This window comes from Poecilia formosa, unplaced genomic scaffold, assembly GCF_000485575.1.
Source record: "Poecilia formosa unplaced genomic scaffold, Poecilia_formosa-5.1.2 Scaffold44, whole genome shotgun sequence".
In the NCBI taxonomy this organism is placed as follows: domain Eukaryota; kingdom Metazoa; phylum Chordata; class Actinopteri; order Cyprinodontiformes; family Poeciliidae; genus Poecilia; species Poecilia formosa.
The window spans coordinates 2698922-2710522 of record NW_006799983.1 but is presented as its reverse complement, the minus strand read 5'-3'; the positions used below and the strand labels follow the sequence as shown (position 1 = coordinate 2710522).

Genomic DNA, 11601 nt, shown 5'->3' with positions numbered 1-11601 from the left:
GCCCATGTGCCGTGTTTCCATTGTATTTTTCAGGGGTGAGGGTTAAGGGGTTTTAATAACCTAGACCTAGATGAGTATTATGCAAGACTGTGTTTGGAACAAAGAGTGGCTGTTGAGATTTATGTTTGGTTGACTCAAATGTCCACTTGCTTTGCACATAAATCTATATTCACAGATGCAGAACTGGTATGCAGTCCTTGTTAAATGTTTTCTGATTTGACTCAAAATGTCTGCTGGGGAATTGGCTACTTGCATATTCAAACACGGATTGTTCAGCATCTGGTTTACTAAAGTTTGTCTGCTGCTGCTACTACAGTCATGCTATAGTGCAGCCAAGATTGCAACTATAAACATCTGCAGCAAATTCCTACTATTTGTTCTCTACTCTTTCCATGTGAGTTATTTATTATATTTTTAGTGGTGCAGCAGTTATTTTGACTCATTCATGTGGTAAAAGTGCTTCTGCTGCTCATGAAAAAAAATAAGCAAACTATTTATTGATGAATAATGTTTTAATGGATGAAAAATAGATCAGTTGCTATTTCTGTAACATTATTAACATTTGCACAAGTTACTGCATTTCTCAAAACAATTAGTCCAAACTGCAAACCCAGTCAATAATCTGCAAAAATGTGTCACTTGCTCAAAATGGATAGTTCAAGTATGGAGTTCATTCCTCAAGAACAAGTGCTTATGTCAAGGAAAGTGTCGGTGTCATCAAAATGAAAAGTCCTGACAACACGGTTAAACGTCTGCGTCCCGTTTCCATTATAAAGTGTTTTCTAATGCAGAAAAAGTCCCATGCTGGCAACACTCCCTGAAACTTCTCAAAGAAAGCACCATGTGGTATTTGCTTAGCCATTTGAAATCTACAGCTCAGTTCCACATTACTGTAATTAGTGAGGCAAATGAGTACAAGATGCTGAATATGTACAGTATGTTTCACTGCATTCGCTCTTTGCAGTTCAAATTTGTTCACAGCATTGGTCGAAGGCAAAGTACAAACATATTTACAACAAACATACGTTGTGTAAAGCTGTGCACTACTTTCAATAATATCAAGAGTGGAAGCTGAGATTCACCTGAGAGAAGTTGTTCAGTTTTGGAGACATTTTCAGGAAAGAATGGTAAAGAAATGCAAGAAACAAATGCATTTTGACAACTTCTGTGACATTTTTGTTTCTACTGACTCAAGCAATGAAATGAAGCCTGGTAGTTTTATGGGGAATTGTTATTCAGCATTCAAAAGTACAGTTCCTTTTGACTGACATGACACAAGCAAGTAATGTTATAAAACAGCAGAGAAATGTATGGAAGAAATTAATGCACGTCCACAAGGATTTGTAAAGAGTCATAAGAAATGAGAAACTGCTACTAGGACAAGCAAAAATAGTGGAAGCTAAACTAGCAGTTTAATTTTAATTCTTACACAAAATTTGTCCATTTTAGCTTTTGGTGATGGAGGAATGGCAACAAATGAAACTATGCTTTTCTTCATTGAGTGGTTTTATGAATATATGGTGGCTCATCCTGGACTTTTACTCACCAAAAAAATACAGAAAGGAAAAGAGTAGAGAATGTATCTTTCATATATTAGAGTTAAGGCTAACCTGGACAATGAATTTCTGTCTTTCCTCAGGATCAACTAAGAACAGGGAGCATGCTAAAGCAGAATGGTTTCTAATTTAGCAGGAAGATTTGTTGTTACCTCTGAAAAACTTGCAGATAACTCCAAACAGGCACAAACTGCCTGAGTGGGATGAAGGATTATAAAAAGTGTTGTTGGTGAAGCAGCATTAGTCTGCTTTCAGATGGTGAATCTGAAGCACCAATATCTGTACTCAAAGTGTCTCTTAACCATTGGCATGTCCAAAGAATGGCTTGTAAAATCCATCAAACTTCACTGGGGAGGTTTTAATAATAAACGGTGCTGATCTTTGATGCTGTATTGTGTGTCTTGAGGTGATGGAGTTTCCTTGTTTTCTTGCCTTAGTGTGCCTTAAGACAATTTCTGTGCTCCTTTTGTTGCACGTCTGTCAGCACAGCTGTTCTTCTGTGAGGGAGGAGGTAGGAGGATGGCAGCGATGATGAAGGGTTTTCTGAAAGTTTTACCAACACACAGCTTATAATCAATACTTGATTGACATGTTAAGATTGGATTTTACTTTCATCACATTTACATTTTTATTCTTTCCTGAGAGAAACAATCAAGTGTGATTGATTTGCAGCTTTAGCACATGCTATCATTGCAAAAAGATTTTTGAAAGTGTTTTTTTTTTCCTATGGTTATCAGTGAAACCAAACTATAAGATAATGCATGTTGAAATTGTGACATTTACAGAAAACAACTATGATGGTATTGTGGTTACCTGGATAGCAGCTAAGGGGATTTCCATTCAGCAAAGTTTCGATGTTCTCTAGAAGAAATCATGTTTTTTTTAATTAACTGTAATGGTCATTTCAATAACTGTACACTAGCTGTCATTTAAGATGTTGTTAGTAAGTTATTTTTAAAATGAGGACTTTTTAACAACAAAAGCAATGTCCAAAGTATTCTTTATTTTTACAAACACCTTTTTTCCTTTTGAAAAGAATATTAGAATCACCCCTAATCCTGACTTTAACCAGACCTATGGTGAGACCGTCCAACCCCAATATAAACAGGTTTTTTAAACAATGCTCCATTTACATTGTTGTGTTTTGAGAGACGGCTGTATTATGATTCAATTTAAAGTATGAGCATCCCTAGGATGTTTCCTTACCTCTGCTTTCAATTTCTAGAATGGGCGGAAGTCCTGACATAAAAAGACAACGAGGCATCAAATGACTACACAACCTTGAAAATTACTTTTCATATAAGCTGCATTTTTGTTAGAACTTACCAGCCCAAGACTGAACCCGATTCAAATGGTACCTTGTTTCTGTTGGATAATACATTTGTTAGAATAGCTCAATAGACACAATAAAATACAGGCTGAAGATTAAACAAGTAGTTTTGAGAATTTTAATTCTTGTCTGAAAAATGCACCAAAGCAATTTAGAGAAACTGTAATAGATGCTGCATATTTGTTAGAACTTACCAGGCCAAGACTGATGTCGATTTAAACGGGACGCTGTTTCTGTTGGATAATATATTTGTTAGAAAAACACTTTGGTGTAAACATATAACACTGACTGCTCTCTGTCCAATAAAGCAACATCAAAACTAATTCATATTTTGGAAAGTTTGCTTTTTATAAAACAACTTGTTTGAGAAACAAAGCTAGTCTAGTCTACCAGACTAGCTAGCTGGGAGAGATAGTCTAGCTAGCTAGTATAGAATAACTGCTGTTTTCTGAAAAATGCACCAGAGCAACTTAGAAAATCTGTAATAGATACTGCATTTTTTGTAGTATCTAAATGTAATATCTAGCTAGCTACCTAGGTACCAGTATCTAGCTAGCTAATCTAGCTAGCTAGATATCTAGGTAGGTAGGTTTCTTTACCTTTTAGCTGCTGATTGGGAGGCTGGTACTCAATGTGATGCACAATATTTTTATCTGTGGAAGAACATAGCTTATTTTGTCTGCTTTCATCAAAAATGTAAGGTCAATTCATGTGTGTGTTTTCCTCTCTTACTGTTTAAGCGTGTCTCCAGACAGATCTTTGTAATCACAGTTGTAACAACAATCAGGCACACCACACACAGCAGAACCATAAAGGCCCACCTGTAGTTGCACCATCCTGGAGGGCAAACAGGGACTTTTAGATAATTGGTTGGTTTACAGAATATACTTAATACACGTGCATGGAGTGAAAAGAATCGCACATATACAAAAATCAGACATGAAAAATGAAAATGAAACGTGTTGGGGTTATGGAAAAGCTTGATGGAAGGAGAAGGAAAAAATGCTATCTTAAACCACATCCAATTTTCCTCTTCCACTCTGGAAAATATGACATGGCTCAGGCTTTAAGTATGGGGAGCACTGCAGAGCGGTACACAAGGAAGGATAGCCAAAATCAATACCAGAGATCCAGAGGATTAGGATGTAGTGTGGTCTTGGAAAGATCAAGCAGTGCAAAGGGAAGGGAAAGACACAGCAGAGATTCAAGTCAACACAAGGAGAATTGAAGGAAATTTGTCCTATTTAAAAAATGAGTCCAGAGAGGACTGAGAGACAGGGCAGTTTGGAGTGAAATGAAAACAGATAGATTTGTTTCTTTGTCTCTTATTGACTCTCCTCAGCTGCACTGAGTCCACATGGAGAACTGAGAAAAAAAAAAAAAACTCCCCTTTATCCTTACACCAACCTTTATCTGCCTGTTTCCATGACAGCCTTTCTGTTTTATTTCCTGTCAAAACAGTTTGATTGGCGATCCAAAGGAGGCAGTGGCTTTGATTGGTAGAGTTGGATGATTGAATGAGAGGAAGACAGCAGTAGAAAGCCTGTCCCTGGTTTGCCTTGTCACCCGTTGGGACTTCCTCCTCTTCAGGTGGTCGGAGGAACAGGGACCTCTGACTGCTGTAGCCATACAAAGTACGATTCACGGCCTCGCCGTCGTCCACTTGAAAGACGGCGGACACCTCCAGAAGCACCACCAGAGCTGTGGATGAGAGCAGAAGTTAACTCATAATTTTAAAATTAGAGTCTGCGGTCATGATTGTGGTAGCTTAAAATATACAGATAAAAATAGATGGTGCACTGCCTGTCATAGAAGAACACATAAATCAAACTAAATGAATCCTGTTTGAAGTAGCTAGGATCATCAAAATAATTTCTATCTGATACATCCCAGAATAATGAGACAGACAGGACTGAAGCTTTAAGATGCCTTCAAAAAAACGTTGACTTTTTTGTCCTTAAGCCCCTTCATACCTAATTTGGAGGGGTTCAGCACATATGTCATAATTTGACGAATCTGGGCAAATTAGTACATTTATCCTAATGACAGCTGAAGCTTTTTTTTTTTTTTTAAATTAACTTATCCTAAGAGACAGTGGTAGTTTTTGATGTAAACTTTAATTGTTTTCTGCCCACTCCAGCACACTGCAAAACATTTCAAGGTGGTTTAACTTGAAAATGAAAGTTTCCCTGCTGCCTAATGCAATTCAAGTCAACAAGAAAATTGTTTTGTTTTTAACTCAGAAATTAAAGTTCATGAAGTTGATTTAACAACAAGAGACAAGTTGTCTAAACTTTTTTTTTTTTATTCATCAATCTTGAAATGTGAGTTTTAACTTAATGCTGCAATTTAAACCAAATAATTATTTCACAATATGCAAGAAGAAACTGCCCTCACCTAGTTAAGGCACGTGTTTATTTTAATGCAACTATTAGTATTTCTATATTTTGTTTAAACATTTTTTTATAGAATTAGTAGTGAGATATTTTAGTCATGATGTTACTAGGACTGGAACTGCACAGCAGCATCATTATAATGTGTTACCTGGTGATGAGAGGTTGCTGTGAAGTTCCTCCATGTTCTTGTCTGTTTCACACATGAACAAGTCTGACCTTGAGTCTCCTTGGACTTTCTGCGTTTCAGGATGTAGCTCTGCTGCGTTTCTTTCAGCCTCTTGTGCGCAGATCTGCTTCAACTGTTCAAGTTCTGGTCTTGAAGTAGGATTACAGATGGCCTTTCTTTCAGCTTTACCGTTTATTGGCTGCACATTTCCCCCTTTCCGTTCCTGATGCATCGGTTCATGAGGTTGGTGGGGAAGGCAGTGGAAATTCACCTTTGAAACTGAACAGATGGAGAGAAGGGAACAGTTAAAACGACGATCTCCCAGCAGCAGCAGCAGCAGCAGCAGTAGGCACAAAGTAGGAAAACATCACATGCTCTCAAGTCAGACATCAGAGGAGGATCTTAAAATGGAAGTTGTTTCCGTCAGTTTGTATCTTTCAGGGAGAGACACTCAAGGGAAGAGCGAGAAGGATGAACAAGGAGAGAAACCACTGAAGGCAAGCAACATGAGAACAAAGGTTAAAAAAGGCACTTGTATAAATAACTGTGCTTTCACACAACAATGCAAAAAAAAAAGAAATCCTCACACAGCTGCCAGTCACTGTGAATCTAATGTTTGACTTTTGAGCAGTGGTTCTCAAACTTTTGCAACAAACAACCTCAGCAAATACTAAGTTTTCTAAATACTGCAATAATGAAGGGAATTTCAAAACTGTAGCACAACAGGAACTGGGCTTTTCAATCTTGTTGCATTTGTCAAAAAGGCAGGAAGGATGTGAATGAATAAAATTTTAATGGCCATTTCTATGTAAACTAGTAAAGTAAAAAGGAAATACCCGAGAGTCCAAATGGAAAAGCTGAAGGTTTTTCTCACCGTTCCAAACGTCAAAATCCAAATCAACTAATTCTTTGCACGGCTGATGGATTTTATCTGATTAAGACTGTAACACACACAACTTCCCTCAGGGTAAATTACTGTTTAGTGTCTGATTAATAAGCAAAGAGCTAGGCCTATGCTTTACACTGCTTTACATTTCACCATCTTGAAGGTCAAACAAGCGAAACCATGGCGACACATGCAGGAATATCGGAGACAGAGAGAATTAAAACAGTTATTAAAGAAAGGCAGGATGGTTTTCAAAGAAAATGTGAAATTCAAGACCATACCAGATTATGAGTGCTAAAACGTATGAGCAAATAGTACGCTTCGTAAATATTAATTCGTAAACAGTTTCTCTGGAAGCTGTGCTGCAGTAAACCCAAATATACCAATCCTGCTACATCTGAGAAAACCGTCAACGACTGCATTTTTTTTTTAAAAAATGTATGTGTATGTGGTAAGACATCAAGTGGTTTAAGTTTCAAAAACAGATGACCAGCCCAGCTGTGTAAAAGTGTTATCAGTAAGCCTGGAGCAAGATCTAACCCCAACTCTGGTCTGGTGAAGAAAACCCAAACAGAAACCGTTCTTTCTTCAGAAAACATGTCGGCAGCAGAGGCTAACCTGCTGCTTTATCACATGAATCCTACTAAAGTGTGACAAGTTAATTCCTCTGTTTTTATCTCATCTACTTGTCTCTGATTGCAACAGCAGTTTACAGCAGTTTAGAAATGTTGTTTTGTTTATCAAAAAAAAAAAACATCTACATTGCATCACTCTAACAGCGGTGCATTGTTCTGTTCTGCATGTCCTCCACAAGGACACCGACTAGTACTTAGTTTGCCACTGACGCCCCGCTCCAGCTCTCTTTTGAGTGGCATCTGACCAAACCACAGAGGGATGTGCTGCAACAGTCTTTAAATGTTGGTTAACTCTACATTCTACCTGAAAATGGCTGATACAACCATTTATTATGAAAACAACTTAAGTCACATCAAGCACCAGCAGTTGTGACTAACTTTGAAGCCCTTATCATTCAAGTGCAACCAAAATGAAAGACAAAAACTTTTTTTTTTTATAAATGTACTTGGACTGTTTCAGGTTGTTGAGGCAAAGTGAAGTAAAATCCTCTGACACCATGTTTTGTTTTGTTTGTTTTTTTTAAATATGTGTTGCAATATTGTTTCCCATTTTCACTTAGATTTTGAAAGTCCCACGTTTTAAACTCTAAAATCAAACGGGAGCATTGCAGGACAAGTTGAAGGATTCTCACACATTGTCCTGATAGTTCAAAATGGCTTGTTTAAAACTCTGTATTTGCACTGCTCATTAATTCCTTCATATATGCATAGTAGCTACTGAATAACTTCCCGAGTGTTAGTGTCTGAATGCATGAAATACAAAGAAGAAGTTGTAGTATCTTGTGTTGCTAATAATAGTTGCTCATCTGCATCTGGCACACAGTTTATCTTGGTTTGGTGATGCTTCCATATCCATGTTCTGACTTTAAAGTCAAACATATCAATCTGCACTTAAGAAGCATTTCTGTTTTGAGCAGTGTCAGTTTATAGCAGACTCCAGTGTTCTTGAACGCCTCCTCTTGTGGATGCTAATTAGCTCTGTATTTGACTTCCAAACATTTGATACAAACATTTCTTATGACTGCCACTAAAGATGACCCAAGTATCACCAGTAGTGCCTGAGCCACAGTTTGAGAACGACAGCTTTAGAGAGAGACTACACCCAATGCCAAGGAACACAAAAAAAAAAAATTGATGTTAGCTTTGAGCAGATGAAGAAGTGGATCTGACTTGACCCAGTACAGAGAGGCATGTGGACAGAGTGAAAAGTGTTCAGTTCAAGTTGTTCTGGTTGACCCACCTGAGTATATCCTGAATAACTCTGGCAGGCAGATGATGAAGGCGAGGAAAACCAGAAGGAGAAGTTTAGTCGCAGCAGCTCTGGCCATGGTTGTACAATCAGGTCACACACATTGGTTCACACCAGCCACACTGACATGTGGCTCGCAGAAACCCCTTCCTCGTTCAGACACGCAATCTTCTGTGTTCATATCAGGTCTGCACCCATCAGTGTCTCTCTCGCAGTCTTCACGGACCTCTAATGATTTTCGTTCATAGATTGTGCCGTTGAAGGCGACTGAGCGGGTTTGTTATACAGAGCAACTTCACTTCACTTCCTATTGCACTTCCTGTAATCTTCTCAGAAAGACTCAGAAATAGAGAGAAGGACGGATTTCAGATGGTTTCTGCTGGCTGAATGTAAGTACTGGAAACAAATGTCTCTATTTTAGTCTTAAAGATGGCAAGTCTGCTTACAAGACATTTTCATTTAATTAGGATCTTTGGTTTTGTGTTTGCACATGGTAGAGGTACTACTGTCATCAGATGTTTACATGCAATGAAGGAAATAACATAAAAGCAAACTCAAAAGAACATCATGGTAGTGACGTAGCTTTTTGAGGTTTTTTTTTTTTTTTTTTTTAAACCCAAGCTAAAAGTCAGTTTGCATTGGATAAAGCATGCCTCTGCTGTGCCTCTGCTTTCAGTTCATTGTGGAAATAAAGAAGGTAAGAAGCACCGGTGTGCTGTTACTCATATGCATTGATCACCAGATCATCAGCATGCCTGAGTGCTTTAGAGACGTGATTGTGTTTTTATAGCTGCACATCAATCTAGGATGGATTTTACAGCTGCTGGCAAACAGTTTAAGCTCACTTATGCTATAATGAAGAAGATTATTTGTGGCTGCAAACATTTAAAGACAGCCACCAATTTCCACCTTACTTGGATGACCATGACCTTCTCTGTATGCTAAAATATTTAACATTTTAAACAAAAGCATGCCTCAGACAGCTAAATTGGCTAATGCCACAATCTTTAGAACAGCTATTAAAGGGGCAATGTTGTGTGTTTTCCAGGTGCCATTTTACAGCATAATCAAGTAACAATGTTAACTTAAGTTGCCATAAAAATGCTCTATGTGCATATCATATATGACTTAAAAGAAAATTTACTTAGTAATTTATCACCTTGAAATTGGGGCTGTGTCTCTTTAAAAACTTCTTCTCCTTTGGAAACTCCCCCTTAAGGAAGTTGTCACAACATCACTCTTCTATTAACCCTTTATCAATGTTTTCACCAATGTTGCACTGAGAAGAAGCTCGTATGATGAGCTCAGCAGGTGGCAGTTCCACCAGGTGTTTGATAGTTGCTGCTGGTGAATCTGACGGGAATGAATGCGGGAGTTAAAGAGGAGGGATGCTCTATGAAGCGAAAGCTCAGAAGCTTGGAAACTGCAGCTCTGAGGCGGAGCTGCGTCTTTAAGGTGGGGCTAGGTCCACCCAGGTGTTTTGTACAGCTGAATGGTTGCCATGGAGATTAAAGAATTTCTCAAAAATGCATGAAACAATCAAGGAAGCACTCCAGGTATGACTTTGATGAGGGACTAATATTATAACATGATGTAAAACTCAAAAAAGTAAATTTAACATAATATTGCCCCTTTAAATGAAAAGTAAAAGAATCAATTTGTTGTAGTGACCAGCAATAAGACCAGAAATCTACTTAGTTTAAATGATAGAAATTGTGCAAAAACAAATGTGCAAACTCCCTCACAACAATGTCCATACAGTCATACACAGGATGGGATGGCTATTCCAGATTATTGCTACAAAATCTGGTTTTACAAGATGTTGTTTTGCCATGTTTGCTTTGTTTTCTGTTTCTGCACTTTGGATTAGTTTATGTTAAACAATCACACGGTGCAATCTGGTGTTGTATATGAGGAGTCTTTTTATATTTCATGTCAAATCAAATATAATCACCAGTAAGCAGTGTATGAAAGAGGATGGAAGCTTCTAGATTAAATAAAAACATAATTTGGTAGGGGGGTTTTGTTGTTGTTTAGAGTTGCTGCAATTTCGAAATATGAAGAGCCTACGGCTAAAATACATACTTTTGTTGACAGTGAATAGCACATCACTGATTAGCATATTTTGTTGGTGGCAAAAACCTACATTAACTTGAAAGCTAACAGATTCGATAGCATCACTAGCTGAGGGGAAAATGCTGCTCAGCTGCCCAGAGTGCCAGAAATCTCATTAGTCATAACTGCTTTAGAGGACATTGAAGGTTCAAGCTAGCAGACAGTGAATTAATGAATTAGCTTTTCATTTATGAATATCCGTAAATATCCCCAAGGAAGCATACTTATATTTGGAGAACTCAACTCCTCCTTCCAAACCTCCCATAAAACATTATGGGTTGATGTTGCATGATCATTTCAGCAAAGATGCTGAAAGTCAGGCTTTGTCATCGTATTTGGTCAAGATGAAGCAGATTTTAGTCACTTTACAGTCAGCTTGCAGATTTCTTCAAAATATTCAAAAGAAAATGCAGCTTCATCCATCCATCCATCCATCCATCCATCCATTTTCTTTACACCCTTGTCCTTTAGTGGGGTCGGGAGGGTTGCTGGTGCCTATCTCCAGCTATCGTTCCGGGCGAGAGGCGGGGTTCACCCTGGACAGGTCGCCAGTATGTCGCAGGAAAATGCAGCTTAAGAAGCTGAAATAGTTTGGTGCATTGCTACGTGACGCTACTGGCTGGTATCCAGGAGGGCCGTTTATTTTGCCAGTGTTGATTGGCCAAGAGTAAGGAACATTATAGGCTTTAGCTTTTGTGGTAATGCTATGAATTAATGCATGTTTATATAACTGGTGTTTGAACTATTAAAATGGGCAGTTTTTCGAGGGGTTCTCAAGTATTTTCCGTCATCTTTGGTCCTTAACGTGCACAAATACCTGGGAACCACAGAACCTTCCGAGGAGTTGATAGTCGATCTTAATTACTCCAAGAGCACTTCGATATCTCATCTAGCAGTTCGTCAAAGCAGTCAGAGCAAATAAACCCCCGCAGGCCTCATTTACTCCATTACAGTATAAACATGGAAGGGGGCAAATACTTTTTCACGACACTGCAAGGCATTTGTAGAAAATATCTGCAGCAGAGATTACTCTCACGTGAAGACCGTTTCAATTATTCATTGGACCAAACAGGTGCTTTGCTTTGTTCCACCTTAATCTGTCTTGCTGCACAGTTTGAAGCACCTGTCATGATCAGCGGACAGCAGACATCTATCATTTCCAACTCTGCTGTCAGAGGGTGTAATGAGGAACACAACACAGCTGTGCAAATGCCTGCAGGATAAAATGTGTGTGTGTGTGTGTGTGTGTGTGTGTGTGTGTGTGTGTA

The 11601-nt window shown here is 38.4% G+C and overlaps 1 protein-coding gene across 4 annotated transcripts; it reads right to left on the bottom strand.

Moving 5' to 3' along the window:
• Positions 1 to 1252: 1252 nt before the first annotated feature.
• On the bottom strand, positions 1253 to 8580 carry LOC103137923 (uncharacterized). Of its 4 annotated transcripts, none has more exons than XM_007551932.2 (10): positions 8210 to 8575; positions 5431 to 5727; positions 4294 to 4587; positions 3619 to 3723; positions 3486 to 3539; positions 3081 to 3119; positions 2883 to 2924; positions 2763 to 2795; positions 2370 to 2417; positions 1253 to 2099 (listed from the first exon to the last, which is right to left on the bottom strand). In XM_007551932.2, exons 1-10 carry the CDS (start codon positions 8295 to 8297, stop codon positions 1990 to 1992), a joined length of 1110 nt encoding a protein of 369 aa, XP_007551994.1. In that variant the 5' UTR covers positions 8298 to 8575; the 3' UTR covers positions 1253 to 1989. The 4 variants fall into 4 exon arrangements, with proteins under 4 accessions (XP_007551994.1, XP_007551995.1, XP_016526853.1 ...); XM_007551933.2 differs by having other exon boundaries at positions 2883 to 2921; positions 8210 to 8569; XM_016671367.1 differs by lacking the exon at positions 2370 to 2417 and having other exon boundaries at positions 8210 to 8580.
• Positions 8581 to 11601: the final 3021 nt, after the last annotated feature.

What these genes read in the sequence shown, in the direction of transcription:
- LOC103137923 (XM_007551932.2), bottom strand. Translation starts at nt 8,297, where the DNA reads ATGGCCAGAGCTGCTGCGACTAAACTTCTCCTTCTGGTTTTCCTCGCC. An exon ending in GTTATTCAGGATATACTCAG is followed by an intron (nt 5,728 to 8,209) that starts GTGGGTCAACCA and finishes CCATCTGTTCAG; the next exon opens with TTTCAAAGGTGAATTTCCAC. An exon ending in TCGACATCAGTCTTGGCCTG is followed by an intron (nt 2,925 to 3,080) that starts GTAAGTTCTAAC and finishes TGTATTATCCAA; the next exon opens with CAGAAACAAGGTACCATTTG.